The following is an 18,678-nucleotide window of genomic DNA, read 5'->3' as shown; positions in this document are numbered from 1 at the left end:
CATGGGAGACCCAGAAGGAGTTCCAGGCTCCTGGCTTCAGATTGGCCCAGCTCCAGCCATTGTGGCCACAGGGGAGTGAACCAGCAGATCGAAGACTTCTCTCTGCCTCTGCCACTCTCTAACTCTGCCTTTCAAACAAATAAACTTAAAAAAAAGGGGGGGGGGGCTCCCAAGTATGCTCATTTAGTAGACCATCACTTTCACCAAAAATGTGCTTCTTTAACCCAACCCACTGAGATCTGCATGGATATTGGAGAATAATATATTTGCTTTTCCTCTCAGCTTCAAAATTATCAGCAGGTTAAAAGCAAAAAGAGAATGCTGCTCTTGAAATCTTGACAATTTGAGTTGTGTGTTTTTTTTTTTTTTTTTGGACAGGCAGAGTGGACAGTGAGAGAGAGAGAGAGAGAAAGGTCTTCCTTTTGCCGTTGGTTCACCCTCCAATGGCCGCCGCGCTGATCCGATGGCAGGAGCCAGGTACTTATCCTGGTCTCCCATGGGGTGCAGGGCCCAAGGACTTGGGCCATCCCCCACTGCACTCCCTGGCCACAGCAGAGAGCTGGTCTGGAAGAGGGGCAACCAGACCAGGACTAGGACCCGGTGTGCTGGTGCCGCAAGGCGGAGGATTAGCCTAGTGAGCCGTGGCGCCGGCCGATAATTTGAGTTTTAAGCATTCACACAGTGGTTAGAATAGTCGAGCTGCTGGACAAGATGATCTTTAAAATCCCTTCCTGGGGCCGGCGCTGTGGCGCAGTGGGTAAAATCCCTTCCTATGATGCTAAAGCTCAGGAATAGAGAGTTCTATACATTCAGAAGTCTTGTCCTCCCCTACCATGGAGATTTCAGATTGAGAACGCTGACAAGTGAGGTCTTCAAGCCCAATAATAAGCTAGAGGGCTGATGTTATGGCACAGTGGGTTAAGCTGACTCTCGCATCAGAGTGCCAATTCGAGTCATAGCTACACTGCTTCAGATCTAGCTTCCTGCTAATATGCCTAGGAAGGCAGTAGAAAATGGACCAAGTACTTGAGACCTTGCCATCTACACCAGAGACCTGGATAAAGTTCTTGGCTCCTAGCTTCAGCAGCCAGGAGGTAGTGAAGGAGTGGATGGAAGATTTCTGTGTCACTCAGCCTTTCAAATCAATCTTTTTTTTTGACAGGTAGAGTTGTAGACAGTGAGAGAGAGAGAGACAGAGAGAAAGGTCTTCCTTTCGTTGGTTCACTCCTCTAATGGCTGGCGCTGTGCCGATTCAAAGCTAGGAGCCGGGTGCTTCCTCCTGGTCTCCCATACAAGTGCAGGGACCCAAGCACCTGGGCCATCCTCAGCTGCCCCCCGCCCCCCCAGGCCACAGCAGAGAGCTGGACTGGAAGAGGAGCAACCGGGACTAGTACCCGGCGCCCCAACCAGGACTAGAACCCGGGGTGCCGGCGCCGCAGGCAGATTAGCCATGTGAGCCACAGCACCTGCCTATCAATCAATCTTAAAATAAAAACAGAACTGCCAAGGCTCAGCACCAAATTCTATCAAATATAGTGATGGTACAAGTGCAATTCTGCATGAGTCTTCCTATAATTTTTGCAGAAGCTATTATAATGTTTCACTTATAAACACAATCCTGGAAAGAAACTAAGAAGGTCTGATCTGAAGAAGACTATAAATATCCAAGCAGGCATTTGGTGCAGCAATTAAGATACCATTTAGGATGCCCACACTCCATATCAGAATGCCAAGGACTGAGTCCCACCTGCATCCGCCTAATTAGCACCCGGGAAGCAGCGGTGATGGTTCCAGTATTGCATCCCTGCCATACACACGCTCCCAACTTCAATCTCGCCTAGCTATGGCATTGCAGGCATTTGGGGAGTAGATGGAAGATCTGTGTCTTAGTCTTATCTGTACCTTTCAAATAAAATGGAGAAAAAACAACGAAACCTACTCCAAATTCCTCTTTAAAACACAAAAACAGGTTGACACTGTGCCACAGTGGGTTAAGCAGCTGTCTGAAAGTTCATATCCCATATGGGTGCTGGTTCAAGTCCCAGCTGCTCCATTTCCAGTCCAGCTCCCTGCTTACATGCCTTGGAAAGCAGTGGAAGATAGCTCAAGTGCTTGGGAGTCCGTATGCACGTCTGAAACTGGGTGAAGCTCCTGGTTTCAGCCTGGCCAGCCCTGGCGGTTGTGGCCATTTGGGGAGTGAGCCAGCAGACGGAAGAGCTCTCTGTCTCTCTCTCTTTCTGTAACTCTTTCAAATAATAACTAAATTTTTTTATTTTTAAAAAATTTTAAAGATTTACTTATTTATTTGAAAGTCAGAGTTACACAGAGAGAGGAGAGGCAGAGAGAGAGAGAGAGAGAGAGAGAGAGAGAGAAGTCTTCCATTCGCTGGTTCACTCCCCAATTGGCTGCAATGGCTGTGCCAATCCGAAGCCAGGAGCCAGAGGCTTCTTCTGGGTCTCCCACACCGGTGCCGTGGCGCCAGCGTAAATTCATCTTTTTTTTTTTTTTTTTTTGACAGGCAGAGTGGACAGTGAGAGAGAGAGTCAGAGAGAAAGGTCTTCCTTTGCCGTTGGTTCACCCTCCAATGGCCGCCGCAGCCGGCGCGCTGCGGCCGGCACACCGCGCTGATCCGATGGCAGGAGCCAGGAGCCAGGTGCTTTTCCTGGTCTCCCATGGGGTGCAGGGCCCAAGCACCTGGGCCATCCTTCACTGCACTCCCTGGCCACAGCAGAGAGCTGGCCTGGAAGAGGGGCAACCGGGACAGAATCCGGCGCCCCAACCGGGACTAGAACCCGGTGTGCCGGCGCCACTAGGCAGAGGATTAGCCTAGTGAGCCGCGGCGCCGGCCCGTAAATTCATCTTAAAACACACACCACACACACCCAAAGCAGGAATGTCTGTGTAAAAATCTTAAGCCAGGGCCGGCGCTGTGGCTCACTAGGCTAATCCTTTGCCTTGCGGCGCCGGCACACCGGGTTCTAGTCCCGGTCGGGGCGCCGGATTCTGTCCCGGTTGCCCCTCTTCCAGGCCAGCTCTCTGCTGTGGCCCGGGAGTGCAGTAGAGGATGGCCCAGTGCTTGGGCCCTGCACCTCATGGGAGACCAGGATAAGTATCTGGCTCCTGCCATCAGATTAGCGCGGTGCGCTGGCCGCAGCGTGCCAGCCGCGGCGGCCATTGGAGGGTGAACCAACGGCAAAGGAAGACCTTTTTCTCTCTCTCTCTCTCATTGTTCACTCTGTCAAAAAAAAAAAAAAAAAATAAATAAATAAAAGAAAGAAAGAAAAAATCTTAAGCCAGGGAGTGCAGTGGAGGATGGCCCAAGTGCTTGGGCCCTATACCCCATGGGAGACCAGAAGAAGCACCTGGCTCCTGCCTTCAGATTAGCGCGGTGCGCCAGCCGCTGCGGCCATTGGAGGGTGAACCAGTGGCAAAGGAAGACCTTTCTCTCTGTCTCTCTCTCTCACTGTCTACTTTGTCAAAAAAAAAAAAAAAAAAATTTAAAATCCTAAGTAACATAATAAATGGTACATTATACTCACTTAATCCACTCAGAATAACCATAACAATTTCTCTAAGTCCATGCACGAGGAAAATACGCTACCAATCACAATATACATGGCATCCATGACTAGACAGTCTGTGATCAGTGTTCATGAGCTGTATGGATTGTATGTTTTGGTTGCTGTCCAAGAACTTTGGTTGATAGACAAAAGCAATATTTTTTTGAGAAAATTATATTTTATTGGCATTTAAGTCTAGCAGAGTTCAATTCAAATAAAGTGGAACAAAAACAAAACAAAAGCAATATTTGAGGAACCAAAGAACTCAAATCCATTTCTTAACACTAGGTCAAGGGATTGTATTGTGTAAAACTGACATTCAAGAGAAGTTGAATAGTCGACTACTTTCAATAAGGAAACTTAAGAGAATAGAAGATGTAAAGCCAACAGTTGTTGACTGGAGAGTCAAAGTGCTATGAGGAGGATATGGGGGGCTGGCGCTGTGGCACAGCAGGTTAATGCCCTGGCCTGAGGCGCCGGCATCCCAAATGGGCGCTGGTTTGAGACCCGCTGCTCCACTTCCAATCCAGCTCTCTGCTATGGCCTGGGAAAGCAGTAGAAGATGGCCCAAGTCCTTGGGCCCCTGCACCCCCGTGGGAGACCTGGAAGAAGCTCCTGGCTCCTGGCTTCAGATCGGCACAGCTCCGGCCATTGCGACCATCTGGGGATTGAACCAGTGGGTGGAAGACCTCTCTGTCTCTACCTCTCTCTGTAACTCTGTCTTTCAATTGGCGCAGCTCTGGCCGTTGTGGCCAGTTGGGAAGTGAACCATCGGATGAAAGACCTCTCTCTCTCTGCCTCTCCTCTGTCTGTGTAACTCTTTCAAATAAATAAATAAATCTTAAAAAAAAAAAAAAAAGGCTATAGGGAACCAAACTGTAGGACAGGAAACGCAAGAATACAAGAGATGTTGCTTTCAGAAACCTTCTAATCCAAACAGGTTCTTTTTTTTGTGTGTGAACTTGCATTGAGTTGGAATGAGATTTGTTCCTAGACAACAAGATAAACCCTAGGCATACATCAATGCTCATTAATTACATCACTTACTCAGAGACACAACAGAAATATTATAATTTCTTAGTAAGAAAATAATAGGAACAGGGGCTGTGTGTAGGATGTTAAGCTTCTGCCTGTGGTGACGGCATCTCATATGGATGCCGATTCAAGATCCAGATGCTCCACCCAATCCAGCTCCCTGCTAATGGCCTGGGAGAGCAGTGGAAGATGGCCAGAGTATTTGGGCCCCTGCACCCACATGGTAGAGCCACAAGAAGCTCCTGGCTCCTGGCTTTGGATGATCCCAGCTCTGGCCGTTGCAGCCATTTGGGGAGTGAACCAGTGGACGGAAGATCTCTCTTTCTGTCTTTCCCTCTGTCTGTAACTCTGCCTTTCAAATAAATAAATAATTTTTAAAAATAAATCTTTCTTTAAAAAAAAGGGAAAACATGGGGCTGGTTCTCTGATGTAGTGGGCAAAGCTGCTACCTGTGGTGCCAGCATCCCATATGGGCGCCAGTTCCTGTTCTGGCTGCTCCACTTCCGATCTAGCTTTCTGTTGTGCCCTGGGAAAACAGTGGAAAATAGCCCAATCCTTTGGGCCCCTGCACCCATGTGGGAGACCCGGAGGAAGCTCCTGGCTCCTGGCCTCAGATCAGCCCAGCTCCGGCCGTTGTGGCCACTTGGGGAGTGAGACAAAAGATGGAGGACCTCTCTCTCTCTCTCTCTGCCTCTCTGTAACTCTGCCTTTCAAATAAATAAATAAATACATCTTATTAAAAAATATATAATAGCATGACGGCATGTTATATCTCAGAAAAGTGACTGTATGGTCATATTGACATCATTATTACTAATATTAATAATAAATGACAGCAGTTAACATTTATTATTTACTGTGGGCCACGCACCGTGCCAAGCATTTTGTATGCAGTCTCCCTGAATTCTCTAACAACGCTCTGAAGATGTAAGCTGAGGCCCAACGTGCTTGAGGCTCTGCAGAGTTATACCTGGTCTGAACTTAAGGTCCATGCTGCTCACTAGTGTGCCCTATGCTCTGCTGCCCTGAAGTGTAAACTTTGGACAGATGCCAACTACTTGCCATAGAGCCTACACACATAATCAAAAATACACACACAGCAAATGAGAGTAGCTCCCTTAAAAGTTGCCAATACTGAGTATTGTCAATCTTTTAAATTCTTATTAATTGGGAATAAATATTTAGACTATTTTTTAATTATTTATTTGAAAGAGTTACACAGAGAGAAGAGAAGAGAAGAGAAGAGAAGAGAAGAGAAGAGAAGAGAAGAGAAGAGAAGAGAAGAGAAGAGAAGAGAAGAGAAGAGAGAGATATCCTCCATCTGCCATTCACTCCCCAATTGGCCACAGTGGCCAGGGCCGCACCGATCTGAAGCCAGGAGCCTCCTCCAGGTCCCCCTCACAGGTGCAGGGACCCAAGCTCCGGTGCCTTTCCACTGCTTTCACAGGCCACAGGAGAGAGCTAGATGGGAAGTGCAGCAGCTGGGACTCGAATCAGCACCCATATGGGATGCTGGCACTGCAGGCAGTGGCCCCACCAGCTACACCACAGCGCTGACACCTGGACTATTATTTTAATAAAGGTATCTCTTCATTTACTCATTTTTCATTCATTTTTATTCTTCTGGGGACCTTTCATATCATTTGATCTTAAGTTAAATATATATTTTATTGATCTGTATTCTCATTTATATTGAGGATATTATATTAATATCTGGAGCACAAGTAAATGAAGACAATTAGCCAACCATTAAAAAAAGTTGAGAGGCTGGTGTTGTGGTGCAGTGGGTTAGCCACAGCCTGCAACATCAGCATCCCATATTGGTGCCAGGTTGAGTCCTCACTGTTCCACTTCCAATCCAGCTTCCTAATGAACCTGAAAAAGCAGCGGCAGATGGTCCAAGTGCTTGTGGCCCTGCACCCACATGGGAGACTGTGATGGAGTTCCAGGCACCTGGTTTTGGCCTGGGCCAGCCCTGACTGTTGCAGCCATTTGAGGAGTAGACTAGTGGATGGATGGTCTTTGTCTCTCTGTACTTTGTCTTTCAAATAAAAAAAAATCTTTAAAAAAGTTAAAAAAATGTTAAAGCACTACTTCATCTTTTATCAAAGCAAATTCCAGATAGATTACAAAGTATAATCCACCATTATGGCAGACTGCTGCCTTTTTTTTTTAAAGATTTATTTATTCATTTGAAAAATTTACACACAGAAAAAAGGAGAGGCAGAGAGAGACAGAGAGAGAGAATCTTCCATCCACTGCTTCACTCTCCAATTGGCCACAACAGTCAGAGCTGCGCCAATCTGAAGCCTGGAGCCAGGAGCTTCTTCCGGGTCTCCCACACAGGTGCAGGGGCCCAAGCACTTGGGCCATCTTCTACTGCTTTCCCAGGCCACAGCAGAGAGCTGGATTGCAACTGGAGCCCATATGGGATGCCAGCACTGCAGGCGGCGGCTTTACCCACTACACCACAGCGCTGGCCCCAAGTCTGCTTCTTTATATTAACTTGATAAAGCTAAATATTTATGTTGATGAAAAAGTAACTTGAAAAGGTAAAACGGTGCATTACAGATCATACAAGAAAGCTAGTGTAAGAGCAATATGGATACCAGCACTGTGGCATAGTAGGTTACGCCTCCACCTGCAGTGCTGGCATCACAGCACTGGTTTGAGTCCCAGCTGCTCCACTTCTGATGCAGCTCCCTGCTAATGGCCTGGGAAAGCAGTAAAAGATGGTCCAAGTGCTTGGGTCTCTGCATTCACATGGGAGATTCGGAAGAAGCTCTTAGTTCCTGGCTTCAGATCGGCTCAGCTCCGGCCATTTGGGGAGTGAACTAGAGGATGGAAGACCAATCTTGCTGTCTCTCCCTCTCTGTCTGTAACTCTGCCTCTCAAATAAATAAAATCTGGGGCCGGTGCTGTGGTGCAGTGGGTTAACGCACTGGGCTGAAGCGCCGGCATCCCATATGGGTGCCGGTTCTAGTCCCGGCTGCTCCTCTTCCAATCCAGCTCTGTGCTATGGCCTGGGAAAGCAGTAGAAGATGGCCCAAGACCTTGGGCCTCTGCACCCGTGTAGGAGACCTGGAAGAAGCTCCTGGCTCCTGATCGGCACAGCTCCGACCCTTGTGGCCATCTGGGGAGTGAACCACCGGACAGAAGACCTCTCTCTCTACCTCTCCTCTCTCTGTGTAACTCTGACTTTCAAATAAATAAATAAATCTAAAAAAATTAAAATAAATAAAGAAAATCTTTTTAAAAAAGAGTAATATGACAGGGGCTGGCACTGTGACACAGCAGGTAAAGCTGCCGCCTATGATGCTGGCATCTCATATGGGCACCAGCTCGTGTCCCCGCTGCTCCACTTCCAGTTCAGCTCCCTGCTAATGGCCTGAGAAAAACAGCAGAGGATGGCCCAAGTGCTTGGGCCCCTGCCACCCACATGGGAGACCCAGATGAAGCTCTTGGCTCCCGACTTCAGTGTAGCTCAGTCCCAGATATTGCAGCCATCTGGGGCATGAACCAGTGGATAGATCTCTCTCTCTCTCCCTCTTTGTAACTCTTTTACATGAATGAATGAATAAATAAATAAATGAATTTAAAAAGGAGTAATATGGCACATCTATGTCACTGAAAACAATTGGAGGGGCTGGCACTGTGGTGTAGTGAGCTGGGCTTCCACCTGTGACGCTGGCACTCCATATGGACACTAGGTCATATTTTGGGTGCTCCTCTTCCATTCCAGCTATCTATCTGCTTATGGCCTAGGAAAGCAGTGGAGGATGGCCCAAGTGATTGGGCCCCTGCCTGATGTAGGAGACCCAGAAGAAGCTCCTGGCTCCTAGCTTCGGGCTGGCCCAGCTCCGGCTATCTGGGGAGAGAACTAGTGGATGGAAGGCTTTTCTCTCTTTCTCTCCCTCTATGTGTCTATAACTCTGTCAAATAAATAATAATAAATTGGAAATAACTATCTCAGAAATTATGAACATGGTAATTTATTACATTAAAAAGTATGTTACAAAATAATACTCATAATCCCATTTTAATAAAAGCTTTAAACATTAGCCATATTAGGCTATATTAAAATGTTAAGAAAGGTCATTTTCTAGGTAGTTTATAATAGAAAAATTAAAAACTATTTTCCAAAATACACTGCTTTTTAAGGTATCTCCTCTAACCAGACATAAAAATAGTCTGCATAAAAATGAAAAAATAGTCTGCATAAAAATGAAATGAATTCATTTTTGTATTCTTCAAATACACAGTACTCTCTTCTTAACAGACACCTTTGTTGAGTGAATGATACGGAGAATGTGGGATTACAAATAACAACTGAAGCTGCTTAAAATAACCAAACCCAAAACCTTTGTAGGAGAATTACATTTGTCCCCCAAGTCATATTTCACTCATGGTTTTAATTTACAGCTAGGAAATGTTGTACTTTTAACAAACAGAAAAGAAACACAGATAATGAGTGTCAGTTAAAAAATGGTGGGGTGTAGATGACATGGAAATCTTACAAATATTTTATTTTTGAAATAACAAGGCAAATAAAAAAGCTTACACTAAATTTTCTCTGACCATATCTGATTTATGTAATTTGTAATTCACATTTATTTGGTTTCTACTTGTATAATGGACAGATGGGCAATGTTCTGTGTGAATAAAAGGAACACAAATATTTATGGGGCCTTTACAATGACTTTAAACACATGTACTCTGTTCATGAAATGCCAATCCTTCTGCGGACTATACTAAGTCATACTATAAAACTATAGTAATTAAACTAAATGTGCACAGATGGATCAATGAAATAGAAATATTCTAAAAAGAAAATCCATTTCTTATAGAAACTTTCTATAAGACAAAGATGGCATTTCAAAACAGTGAGGAAAGGACAGAGCAGCTATTTAGTGAATAGTCCTGGGACGACTATGGAAGCAATGATTAGATCTCCACCACACACATGTAAACACCCTGCAGTTAGGCTGAGGAGCTAAATATTGAAAAGAGAAGAAAACAGGCTATTTGATTAATCTTGGGATAAAGAAGTTCTCTTTAAACGATATGCCACATGCAGAAGAAGGAAATACTAATAAATCTGGAATGATAATTTAAAAATCCTGTTCAACAAAAGAAGGGGACAAGCAATACATTGAGAAAAAAATACTTGCAACATACTTCATAGGCAAAGGATCAATACTAAAATGCAAGAGAAATGATCTGGAATTTCTCTCGCAACAATAGCTAGCACACGATGCTTACACCAGGTGCTTTTCTGAATACTTTGGAGATCAATTCATTTCATCTCACAACCAGGTATTATTATTCTTATTTTTACATGAGAAAACTGAGGTAGAGGTTACAGAAGTTGTGCAGGGATATGGGGTCAGGAATGTAAAGCTAGAATTCCAAGGCAGCAAATCCTATGGTTCTTGCTTTCCTTTTCTCTCTTAATCCTCAGATGCCAGTAAAGGACACGGAGGACCAGCACTCTCACTTCACTGCTTCCCAACTTTATGCGGCTGCTCTCCTGTCTCAGGGCTTACTTAGCTCCACTCAAACTTTCCCTGAAAGCCTGTTTGTCGACGCAGCAACATCACGGCTGAACTGGTTAATTCCCCATTCCTGCCAGTGGGCTGACACCTCCTGCTCTCTACTCTTTCATATTTGTCCTCCGCTTCTTTCTCAACAAGTTCAAGAGCCAAGACTGAACGAATGGTGAGAAGCTCAAGCATTCCTTTTCTGCCTTGCTCAAAAGCCACCTTCCGGGTTTTCAGAAATACATTAATTGCAATCCAAAATCTCAAATTCTCTGGTTTACTGTCTGCAACACATATGTTAAGTATAAAGTATGCAAGAGAAAAAATAAAATCCATGTCATAGCTCTCCGAACACTTGAGCTATGCCTATCCCTGTCGAGGCTCCATTATGAAGAGAAACCCAGAAGGGAACATGGAGCTTTGAGAGGTTGTTCCTAAACTCCACCACATGAAAGTACTGAAAGCTGAGCACGGATGAAGTCTGCAAGGCTAACACAGCCTTGGGTTTTTAAACAAGCCTAACAGGATTCCACTGGAGATTTTCATCTGTACATCCCAAACCTCCTGACCCTCTTCTCGCACTGTGTTCTACTACCAACTTGGTTTCTGGCTATGACAAAATAATTCAAATGTGTAGGGGTGAAATGGGCACTGTGACAACCCGACAGGTGGGGGTCAGAGAACAGTGCTTTGCTAAGCACCCAGGGGAGGGGCCCCAAAGCGATGCCGGTATTTTCACCCAAAGCGATATTTAAGAATGTTCCTCACTGAACGGATAGGGTGCTAAGAAGAGATTAAGGTCAGTAGGAGAATGTAAAATTGGAATATGCAAGATCACATTGGCCAGACTAACCCTCCACGAAAACACAAAGCTCTCTAACTACCGGCTCCACCCAGGCCCGAGGCAGGGACTTCACACCTGACCGGGTCCCCAGCGCAAGCCAACCCTTGCTGGACAGCTCCGCCACGACCCGGCGGCAGGCACCCCTAAGGCACCCCGGCCAAGGCACCTGGAGGCATCCCACCACCCGCGAGCTCCGCGTCCTCGCCGGGCTGCAGGGAAGACCCGAGGGGCCGAGAGGCGAGCGGCGCCCGCCCCCCCACCGCCCTCTGCTACTCCAGCCCTGGAAGCCACAAGTGAGCAGAAGAAGTTGTGGCAACCAGACGGGGTGAGGCGGGGTGAGGCGTGGAGGGGGGGGGGCGAGAGTATTTAATGCCAGGCATCGGCGCTGGTCCCACGCAAGGTCGTTCACTCCCAGTCACTTCTCTGCTCCCCCGGGCGGGCTTCCCGCCAAAGACGCCGCCGGGCTTCGAGGCCAGCCCGCCGCGCCCCCTCAGCCCTCCCCGGCGGGCCGCGGCCCCTCCCGGCCGCAGCTCCGAGCCCAGCCCGCTTCCCGACACCCCTCGCCGGCGCCCGGCGCCCCTCGCAGCCCAGGCCCCGGGGCTCCTTCGCCCCCGTGCCCGCGGCTCCCGCCAACGTCCCCCTCCGCCCTCAGGACGCCCCCGTGCCCGCCTCCCGCGCCCCGTGGCGCCGGGGCCTGGGACCTCGGCCCCTTCCTGTCCCCCCTCGCTGCCCCTCTCCTCGGGGGCCCACCTGGCGCCCCAGTCCCCGGCCGGTCTCCTCAGGGAGCGACCGCCTCCCAAGTCCTCCCGGCCCCTCCCCGCTCCCGGGCGGATACAGTTTGAAGCCTCTCAGGATCTCCCTGGCCCGCTCGTCCTTGGCTGACATGTTGCGGCGGCCGCCGCCCGCGGCTCTCTCACGCTGCCCTGCGGAGCCTCGCGGACCGTGCCCAGGAAGCGAGCACAGAGCCGCAGCCCGGCCTGGAGACCTCGGGCAAGCAGAGGCAGCGGCCAGACCCGGACCGGCCTCTCCCTCCCCTCAGCTCCCGCTCCTGATCCTTCTCCTTCCCTCTGGTCTCGGAGCGCCCGCCCCTAAGCCAATGGAAAGCCCGCCTCGGCGATTGGCATTCTCACCAGCCAATAGCAACGCTCAGCGGCTTCGCAGGGGGACGAAGAGCATCCATGGGAAGCGCCCTCCCCGAGAAGTCCCATAGGACAAAATTTTCACTGGGTGTTGTTGCCTAGAGTTAGCCCCAGTGGGGGCTTGGCTTGACATCTGCAGAGGCTCTAGGGGCCTGCTCCTGCTGCTGGGCTCACTAGTCTCCTGAGACGACCGCAGGTTGCATTGTGCGAAGGGGCAGAGGACTACATTTCCCAGAATTCCAGTAGAGCGCCAGGGGACCACAGATCCCAGCACGCAGCAGAGAGGCCCAGGGACTACAAATCCCAGCATTCGTCGCGTCCCGAGGCTCTGTAACTTAGGCTCCAGTGTGCCGCGCAGTGTGCGCAAATTCGTAAACCTGCCGGCAAGGTCGGTGGTTTCTGCATCCCGAGACTGAAAACCAGGCGGGAAGACCCTGTGGCCCGGTGAAAGACGATGACAGCCCACAGAGAATTAACTTCTGTTTACATGGAACTCAGAAATCGCCTGCAAATCATGGTAAGGTTGCAAACAACAAAAACACTGATTAAACCACGAAAGAATGTAACAAAACGACTTCTTCAAACCGTGCTTGTTTGTTGGACGGGGGCGCCGTTTGCGTGTTTTGCGGGGACCTCTGGTGTGTTCCTGCCTCGGACCAGGAGAGCTATCGATTGTGTGCTCTGTCAATACGGGAAGGTGCTTGAAAGAATTTGCTAATCCTGCCCCTGCTGTTTTTACGTGCGAGGGAATTGAGGCCCAGAGAGGCGAGAGACCGGCCTCAGGTCACTGCAAGTTGGGGCAGAGTTAGGATTCGGCCCCGAGTCTGTCGCCCGCAGCCTGGGAGGTGATATTTTTAGCAGTATGGCAGTGCGATTACTGCCCGCCTTGTTGAGTAGTTTGCCCATCCAAGGTTGGAACACCCAGAGGTTGGGTAAAGCATTTATTCGGTGGATTTCTGGCAGATGAGGAAGTGTGTGATATTTGTTTTGGTAGGACTTGGTCTTTTGATTTGTTCTTTCTTTGTCACTCAAGGTGACATTTGATGTGATTTCAGGAAGTGGGTAAAATCGCAGGGTGAGCCCGGGCTTGCTGGGAGATGCTCTGTGTGTTTTCCTAGGACTTTCTTCCTCTCGTCCCCCTCTGCACCCAGCTTTTCACCAGCTTGTCACCCTCTGCACTCAGCTTTTCCTTCTGGGTAATTCAACAAACGTGCTTTCTGCTTCTGTGATTTGTCGGGCACTTAGTGGGTAGAAGACATGGTCCCCGCCTCCACAAAGATGACCGTCTATTTGAGTTAGGGAGACTCCACTGAGAATCAGGATGGAGCGTGACAAAGGGCATCAAGGTGACAGCAGTATGCCACGGGGGGCTCTGGTGGAGAGATTGATTATAGCTGGCCAAAGTTGATGGAGGAGGTGGCCTTTGAGCTTGAGGGATGGGTAGGATTTTCTGTTAAAAATTTTATCTAAAAATATTTTGTTAATGAGATAGAATATTACATATGGTAAGGGAACACTTTTCACGTATGTGAAAACCCCTGTTGTCATCCTCCAAATCAAAACATGGAAGATTTCCAGCCATGCCTTCTGCCAGTTTGCAATCAGTATTGCATCCTGCCATCCGGAGAAAAGCAATGCTTCTGGCTTTATTTCTGTAGATCAGTTTCATCGGCTCTTGAGTTCCACTTTAAATATAATCATACAGTATGGACAATATGTGTCTGGTTTGTTTTGTTCATCAGTATTTTTGTGAGATTCATCCTTGTTGTGTCCTTTTTTTTGAGTAGTATTCCATTGAATACACACACACACACACACTGTATACCACAGTTTATTCTACTGTTGGAGGGCATTTGGGTTCTCATCCTTTTTGTGGCTATTTTAAAGCTGCAGTGAGCATTCTGGCTTCTCTTTGTGGATGTTTGTCTGCTTTCCTGGAAGAGCTGCTGGCCTGCAGGCTACGTGCGTCCCCACTGATAGCAGATACTGCCAGTTTTCCAAAGCGGTTGTAACAGTTTTGTGCCTGCACCAGCAACGTGGGAGGGTTATGGTTGCCTCTGATCCCTGTCAACCCAGAGTGTTTGCTGTCACTCTTGTTGGCATTAGTCACACCTTTCCTGAGATTAAGCACCTTTTCATTTGCTTATTGCTACCTGAATGTCTTCTCTTGTGAAGTGCCTGCTTTTCACAGATTGGGCTGTTTGTCTTCCTATTAATTTGTGGTTCTTTACATAGTCTGGGTAAGAACCCAGTTGTCTACACGCTTCCAGTCTTTGTATCTTTCCCAAGACTGTGCCTCGTCTTTTCACTCTCTTTTCAAACAGAAATTCATGGCTTTAATGTAGTGCAAAACTCAGTGCTTTTTGCATGAATTTAAGAAGTTGTTGTCTGTGGAGTTGGTAGGATTTTTACACCCAAATATAAGAGAAAAGCATTGCAAAGAACAGAGAACGAGCCCGAGCACAGGCTGGTGTGGTCAGGGGAGGTAAAGGCCTGGAGCTTGGGCTGGGAGGAGGGTGGCGCAAGGAACAGCTGGGAGGGGTAGGAGGGAGGACCCCAGGAAGGGCTTTGCCTGGAGCCTCGGAGCCTGGACATCACTCTGGAGGAAGCAGAGGCTTCGCTGGGACATTTGAGAGCTCACACTGGACTCAGTTGCCTTCTTCCCACCCCCAAGTGTTGCCCCTTCTCCACCACGTACTTTGTTCACTTAGCACCTCCAGGTAGCCCTGGCCGCCCAGGCCAGAATCCTGGGGCACATCCTCCTTCCTTCTCCCTGAGTTCAACTGATCACCAAGTCTTACAGTTTGTGTGGCTTAACGTCTCCAACAATGCTCCTTCTTTTCCATTCCCGGCTGCCACTGTCTTTGCTTGAGATCATACGATATATATATATATATATATATATATTTTTTTTTTTTTTTTTGACAGGCAGAGTGGACAGTGAGAGAGAGAGACAGAGAGAAAGGTCTTCCTTTGCCGTTGGTTCACCCTCCAATGGCCGCCGCGGCCTGCGCGCTATGGCAGGCGCACCGCGCTGATCCAAAGGCAGGAGCCAGGTGCTTATCCTGGTCTCCCATGGAGTGCAGGGCCCAAGCACTTGGGCCATCCTCCACTGCCTTCCCGGGCCACAGCAGAGAGCTGGCCTGGAAGAGGGGCAACCGGGACAGAATCTGGCGCCCCGACCGGGACTAGAACCCTGTGTGCTGGCGCCGCAAGGCGGAGGATTAGCCTAGTGAGCCGCGGCGCTGGCCAATCATATGATATTTTATCCTGAATCACTCAGTCACCTCCGTGGTTGGTTTCCTTGGTTTCCTCTCTCTCCAGTCCCTTCTTACAGCACCTAGTGTGATCATTCCCAGATGAAAAAAGCCTAAATAGTTCCGCAGTGCCCTGATAGAGTGAAAACCTCATGCATCTGGCTTATGCCCTTTGCAGTTGCATTCTTTCCCCAGATTCGGTGTAAGCCCCAGTCTTCAGAAGCCTGCCCTGAATCATCTTTCCCCGGGGTGCAGTCAGGAGAGCTTCATCTGGACCCCCAGGGTGGTTGTGGCAAGCCTGTCCTGGCCAGGCAGCTCTGTCTCCCCCCGGGGTGCTAAGCTCCTCAAGGTGGGAACTTGGTAGCATTTAGGTTTTTCCTGGCATGGGGACTCCAGCTCTGTGCCCCTCATCGCTCACTCCTGAACCCTGGGTTCCAGCTTTGCTGGGTTTCTTTCCCCCATCAGTGTATCCTGTACAGTGCAAGCGTCTGGGACTATGGGCACCCCTCCCCTTTCTCCCACTTTATGTCTGAAAAATGGTCCTTGTTTTCTTCCTTAATCTCTTCTCTTCGAGTGCTTCCAAAGTGTTTCTCTCCATAGCGCTCAAGCACATGGGAGCTTTCTGAGCACAAGAATCTTATGTTATCTTCACGTAATCTGAACATGATAGGCACCAAGCACATCAATGAAGGGGTTGGCCCCAGGCTGCCTAGCATCAGCCCTGTCTGATCTCTGTCAGGCACAACAGGCAAATAGGGCTCTTTCCTTCATGTTCAAGATGGGAAAGTCTGGTGTATATTTATTTAGCTGACCGGTTTCCCTGGGGAATTGGTAAGCACCAATGCAAAGCCATGTATGTCATTTTGCTCACAGACCCATTGCTGGCTCAACCCACCCCTTGCTTATTTTAAGATCTTTTCTGAATAGCGCTCAAGAGCTATTTGACTTAATATAGCCTGGGTTCCAGTGCCGGCTTTGCTACTTACTGATTTTTGGATTCTTAGGCGCAGGCATCTCTCTTGAAAAATGGGACTACTATTTCAGGCCAATAGAGTTAACGAGAATTCAGTGAGCTAATACATGTGCAGTACTTGGCACATGGAAAAAGCACTCAACACACGACGGTGGTTGTTGGGCTTAATATTCCGTAGCAAGGGGTGGGTAGACCAGTTGCCTTAGAAAACTCCCGGGGTGGACTTTGGGCCCACGATGGTGGGCCCCAGTACTAGCTAGACCGCATTCCTCTGCTCGGGCCCCTCGCCAACCCCGGCTCAGTCCAGTTCCCCCGCCGGCCGGGACCCTCTTCCCAGGCCCTTGGCCCCACTGGCGGCCGAAGGCTGCGAACGCGGCGGGGGAACCTTCTGTGGGCGGAACTCGAGTGCAGCGGTGGGAGGCTTCCGGGGGAGCCGCACGGGCGACGGGTCGGCGGAGGCAGAAAAGCGCCGGACGCCGGGCCGATCATGGACGCTTGACAACCTGCGGGCAGCGCCGGGAGGCCGAGCCAGAGACGAAGAGGACCGAGAGGCGGCGCGGACAGGTAGGGGCCGGCGTGCCAGTCTCGGCCGAACAGGGCGGCTTCGCGCCCGCCGCCCAGCCCCCGGCCCGGGGAGCGCGCCGCGCGGCTCCTCGCCCCACGCCCGCGGCCCTGCCCGGAGCATGCCGCCCGCACTGAAGTCCACCCCAGCTTCCGACCCCTTGGCTTTCGCGCGGTGCCTGCTCTCGCTGCCCCGCCCCCCCAAATCTACCCCTGCGCCAGCGCCAGTCCGGCAAGTAGCGCCCTCCCGGACGGGCATTCGTCTCCGCCGGGTCCCCAGCCTACTCCTCTGGTCCTCCAGGTCCAGAAGCCCCCGGGCGTCGCTCCTCAGGCCGAGCTCTTTGGAGGGGACTGAAGTGTCCCCATTTCCCTGCCCCCCTCTCCGCTCCCAGCTCCCTTCCGTTCAGTCCCGTGGCCGGGATCCCCATTCGCCCAGCACCCTTCGGAGAGGCGTTTGCGCGCCTCCTCCCCTAACTGGTATCACCTGCCGCCCTCCCCTCGCCCCTTCCCCCTGCCCTCAGAACCCTTTGTTCCCTAGCACGCCGCTGTCTGTGTTTCTTGGGTAACCCCAAGCCAGGCGACCAGTGTGTTTCTCCAGTACTGCGTGCGCGCACGGGAAGACGCGGGTTCTCTTGCATCAACTGCCTTCCCGGATTGTCCTCTGCTTCATTGTGCTGTACATGCCTGCCAGCCTGCATTGTGTTGGTCCGCCCCATAGGGATCATTCTGCGGGGCGGGAGAAACCTTTCCTCCGTGGGACCCCTGTGGTCTGCGTCTGCGTGCACTCGGTGGTCGTTAGATTGCGCAGGTCGGGGAGCCTCATGACTTCGGTGTTTCCCCAAGTCCGTTTATTGTTGGCTCGAGGTCCTGTACAAGTTCGTTTTAAAGATGATGCTTCCCGTTTTGTATACCTAACCGAGTTCTTCGAATACACCAGGCGTCTTGTCTGCTTTTTACGTCTCAGCTGTGTTGGACGTAGATGGGGTTCTGAGGACGGGCTGGATGTCGCAGCCGACTCCTTGTGCTTACATCTGCTGCCTCTGTGTGTGGGCAGCGGCTCCTGGTTCTTAACCAGAGTCTGTGGGTGAGGTGGACATAAACAGCTGTTGAGAAACTTCTTTGTTTCTTTTGTACTTGCTATTTTTTTAAAAAAGATTTATTTGAAAGTGACAAGAAAGTGATCAGTCTTGCATCTGCAGGTTCGTGCCCCAAATGCCTGCCGACCAGGTGAAGCCAGAAGCCAGGTTCTCCACCTGGGTATCTCACGTGGGCGGGAATCCAAGTACCTGGGCCCTGGTCTGCGGCCTCCCAGGTGCATTAGCAGGGGGTTGGATCGGAAGTGGAGATGGGACTCAGCCCCAGACGCTCCAGCGTGGGATGTAGGCATCCTGAGCAGCAGCTTAACCACTGTGCCACAGTACCCGCCCCTGTGCCACAGTACCCACCACTGTGCCACAGTACCCGCCCCTGTGCCACAGTACCCGCCCCTGTGCCACAGTACCCGCCCCTGTGCCACTGTACCCACCCCTGTGCCACTGTACCCGCCACTGTGCCACAGTACCCACCACTGTGCCACATTACCCGCCCCTGTGCCACAGTACCCACCACTGTGCCACAGTACCCGCCACTGTGCCACAGTACCCGCCCCTGTGTCACAGTACCCACCACTGTGCCACAGTACCCGCCCCTGTGCCACTGTACCCGCCCCTGTGCCACAGTACCCGCCCCTGTGCCACTGTACCCACCCCTGTGCCACTGTACCCGCCCCT

The 18,678-nt window shown here is 50.2% G+C and overlaps 2 protein-coding genes across 5 annotated transcripts in view; one reads left to right on the top strand and one right to left on the bottom strand.

Moving 5' to 3' along the window:
- PDE6D (phosphodiesterase 6D) overlaps positions 1-12,054 on the bottom strand; it is a 64,269-nt gene extending 52,215 nt beyond the window's left edge. For all 3 annotated transcript variants that reach the window (XR_001793659.4, XM_002712452.6, XM_008259308.5), the window contains exon 1: positions 11,815-12,054. Coding sequence is in view for 2 of the 3 variants with exons in the window: in XM_002712452.6 (XP_002712498.2) it covers positions 11,815-11,864 (50 nt within the window). In the remaining variant the exon portion in view is untranslated. The remainder of the gene's footprint in view (positions 1-11,814) is intronic.
- Positions 12,055-12,430: 376 nt separating this feature from the next.
- The window catches only part of COPS7B (COP9 signalosome subunit 7B), a 35,148-nt gene continuing 28,900 nt past the window's right edge, over positions 12,431-18,678 (top strand). The window contains exons 1-2 of one of the 2 annotated variants that reach the window (XM_070070064.2): positions 12,456-12,635; positions 16,686-16,912. The gene's annotated coding sequence lies outside the window, so the exon portion shown is untranslated. Of the gene's footprint in view, positions 12,636-16,685; positions 16,913-18,678 lie in introns of both variants that reach the window. The other variant, XM_051848099.2, reaches the window with a different exon arrangement.

Source organism: Oryctolagus cuniculus, chromosome 3, assembly GCF_051225735.1.
Source record: "Oryctolagus cuniculus isolate XC-2025 breed Fujian yellow rabbit chromosome 3, ASM5122573v1, whole genome shotgun sequence".
Lineage (NCBI taxonomy): Eukaryota > Metazoa > Chordata > Mammalia > Lagomorpha > Leporidae > Oryctolagus > Oryctolagus cuniculus.
This window is presented reverse-complemented; position numbering and strand designations above follow the sequence as displayed.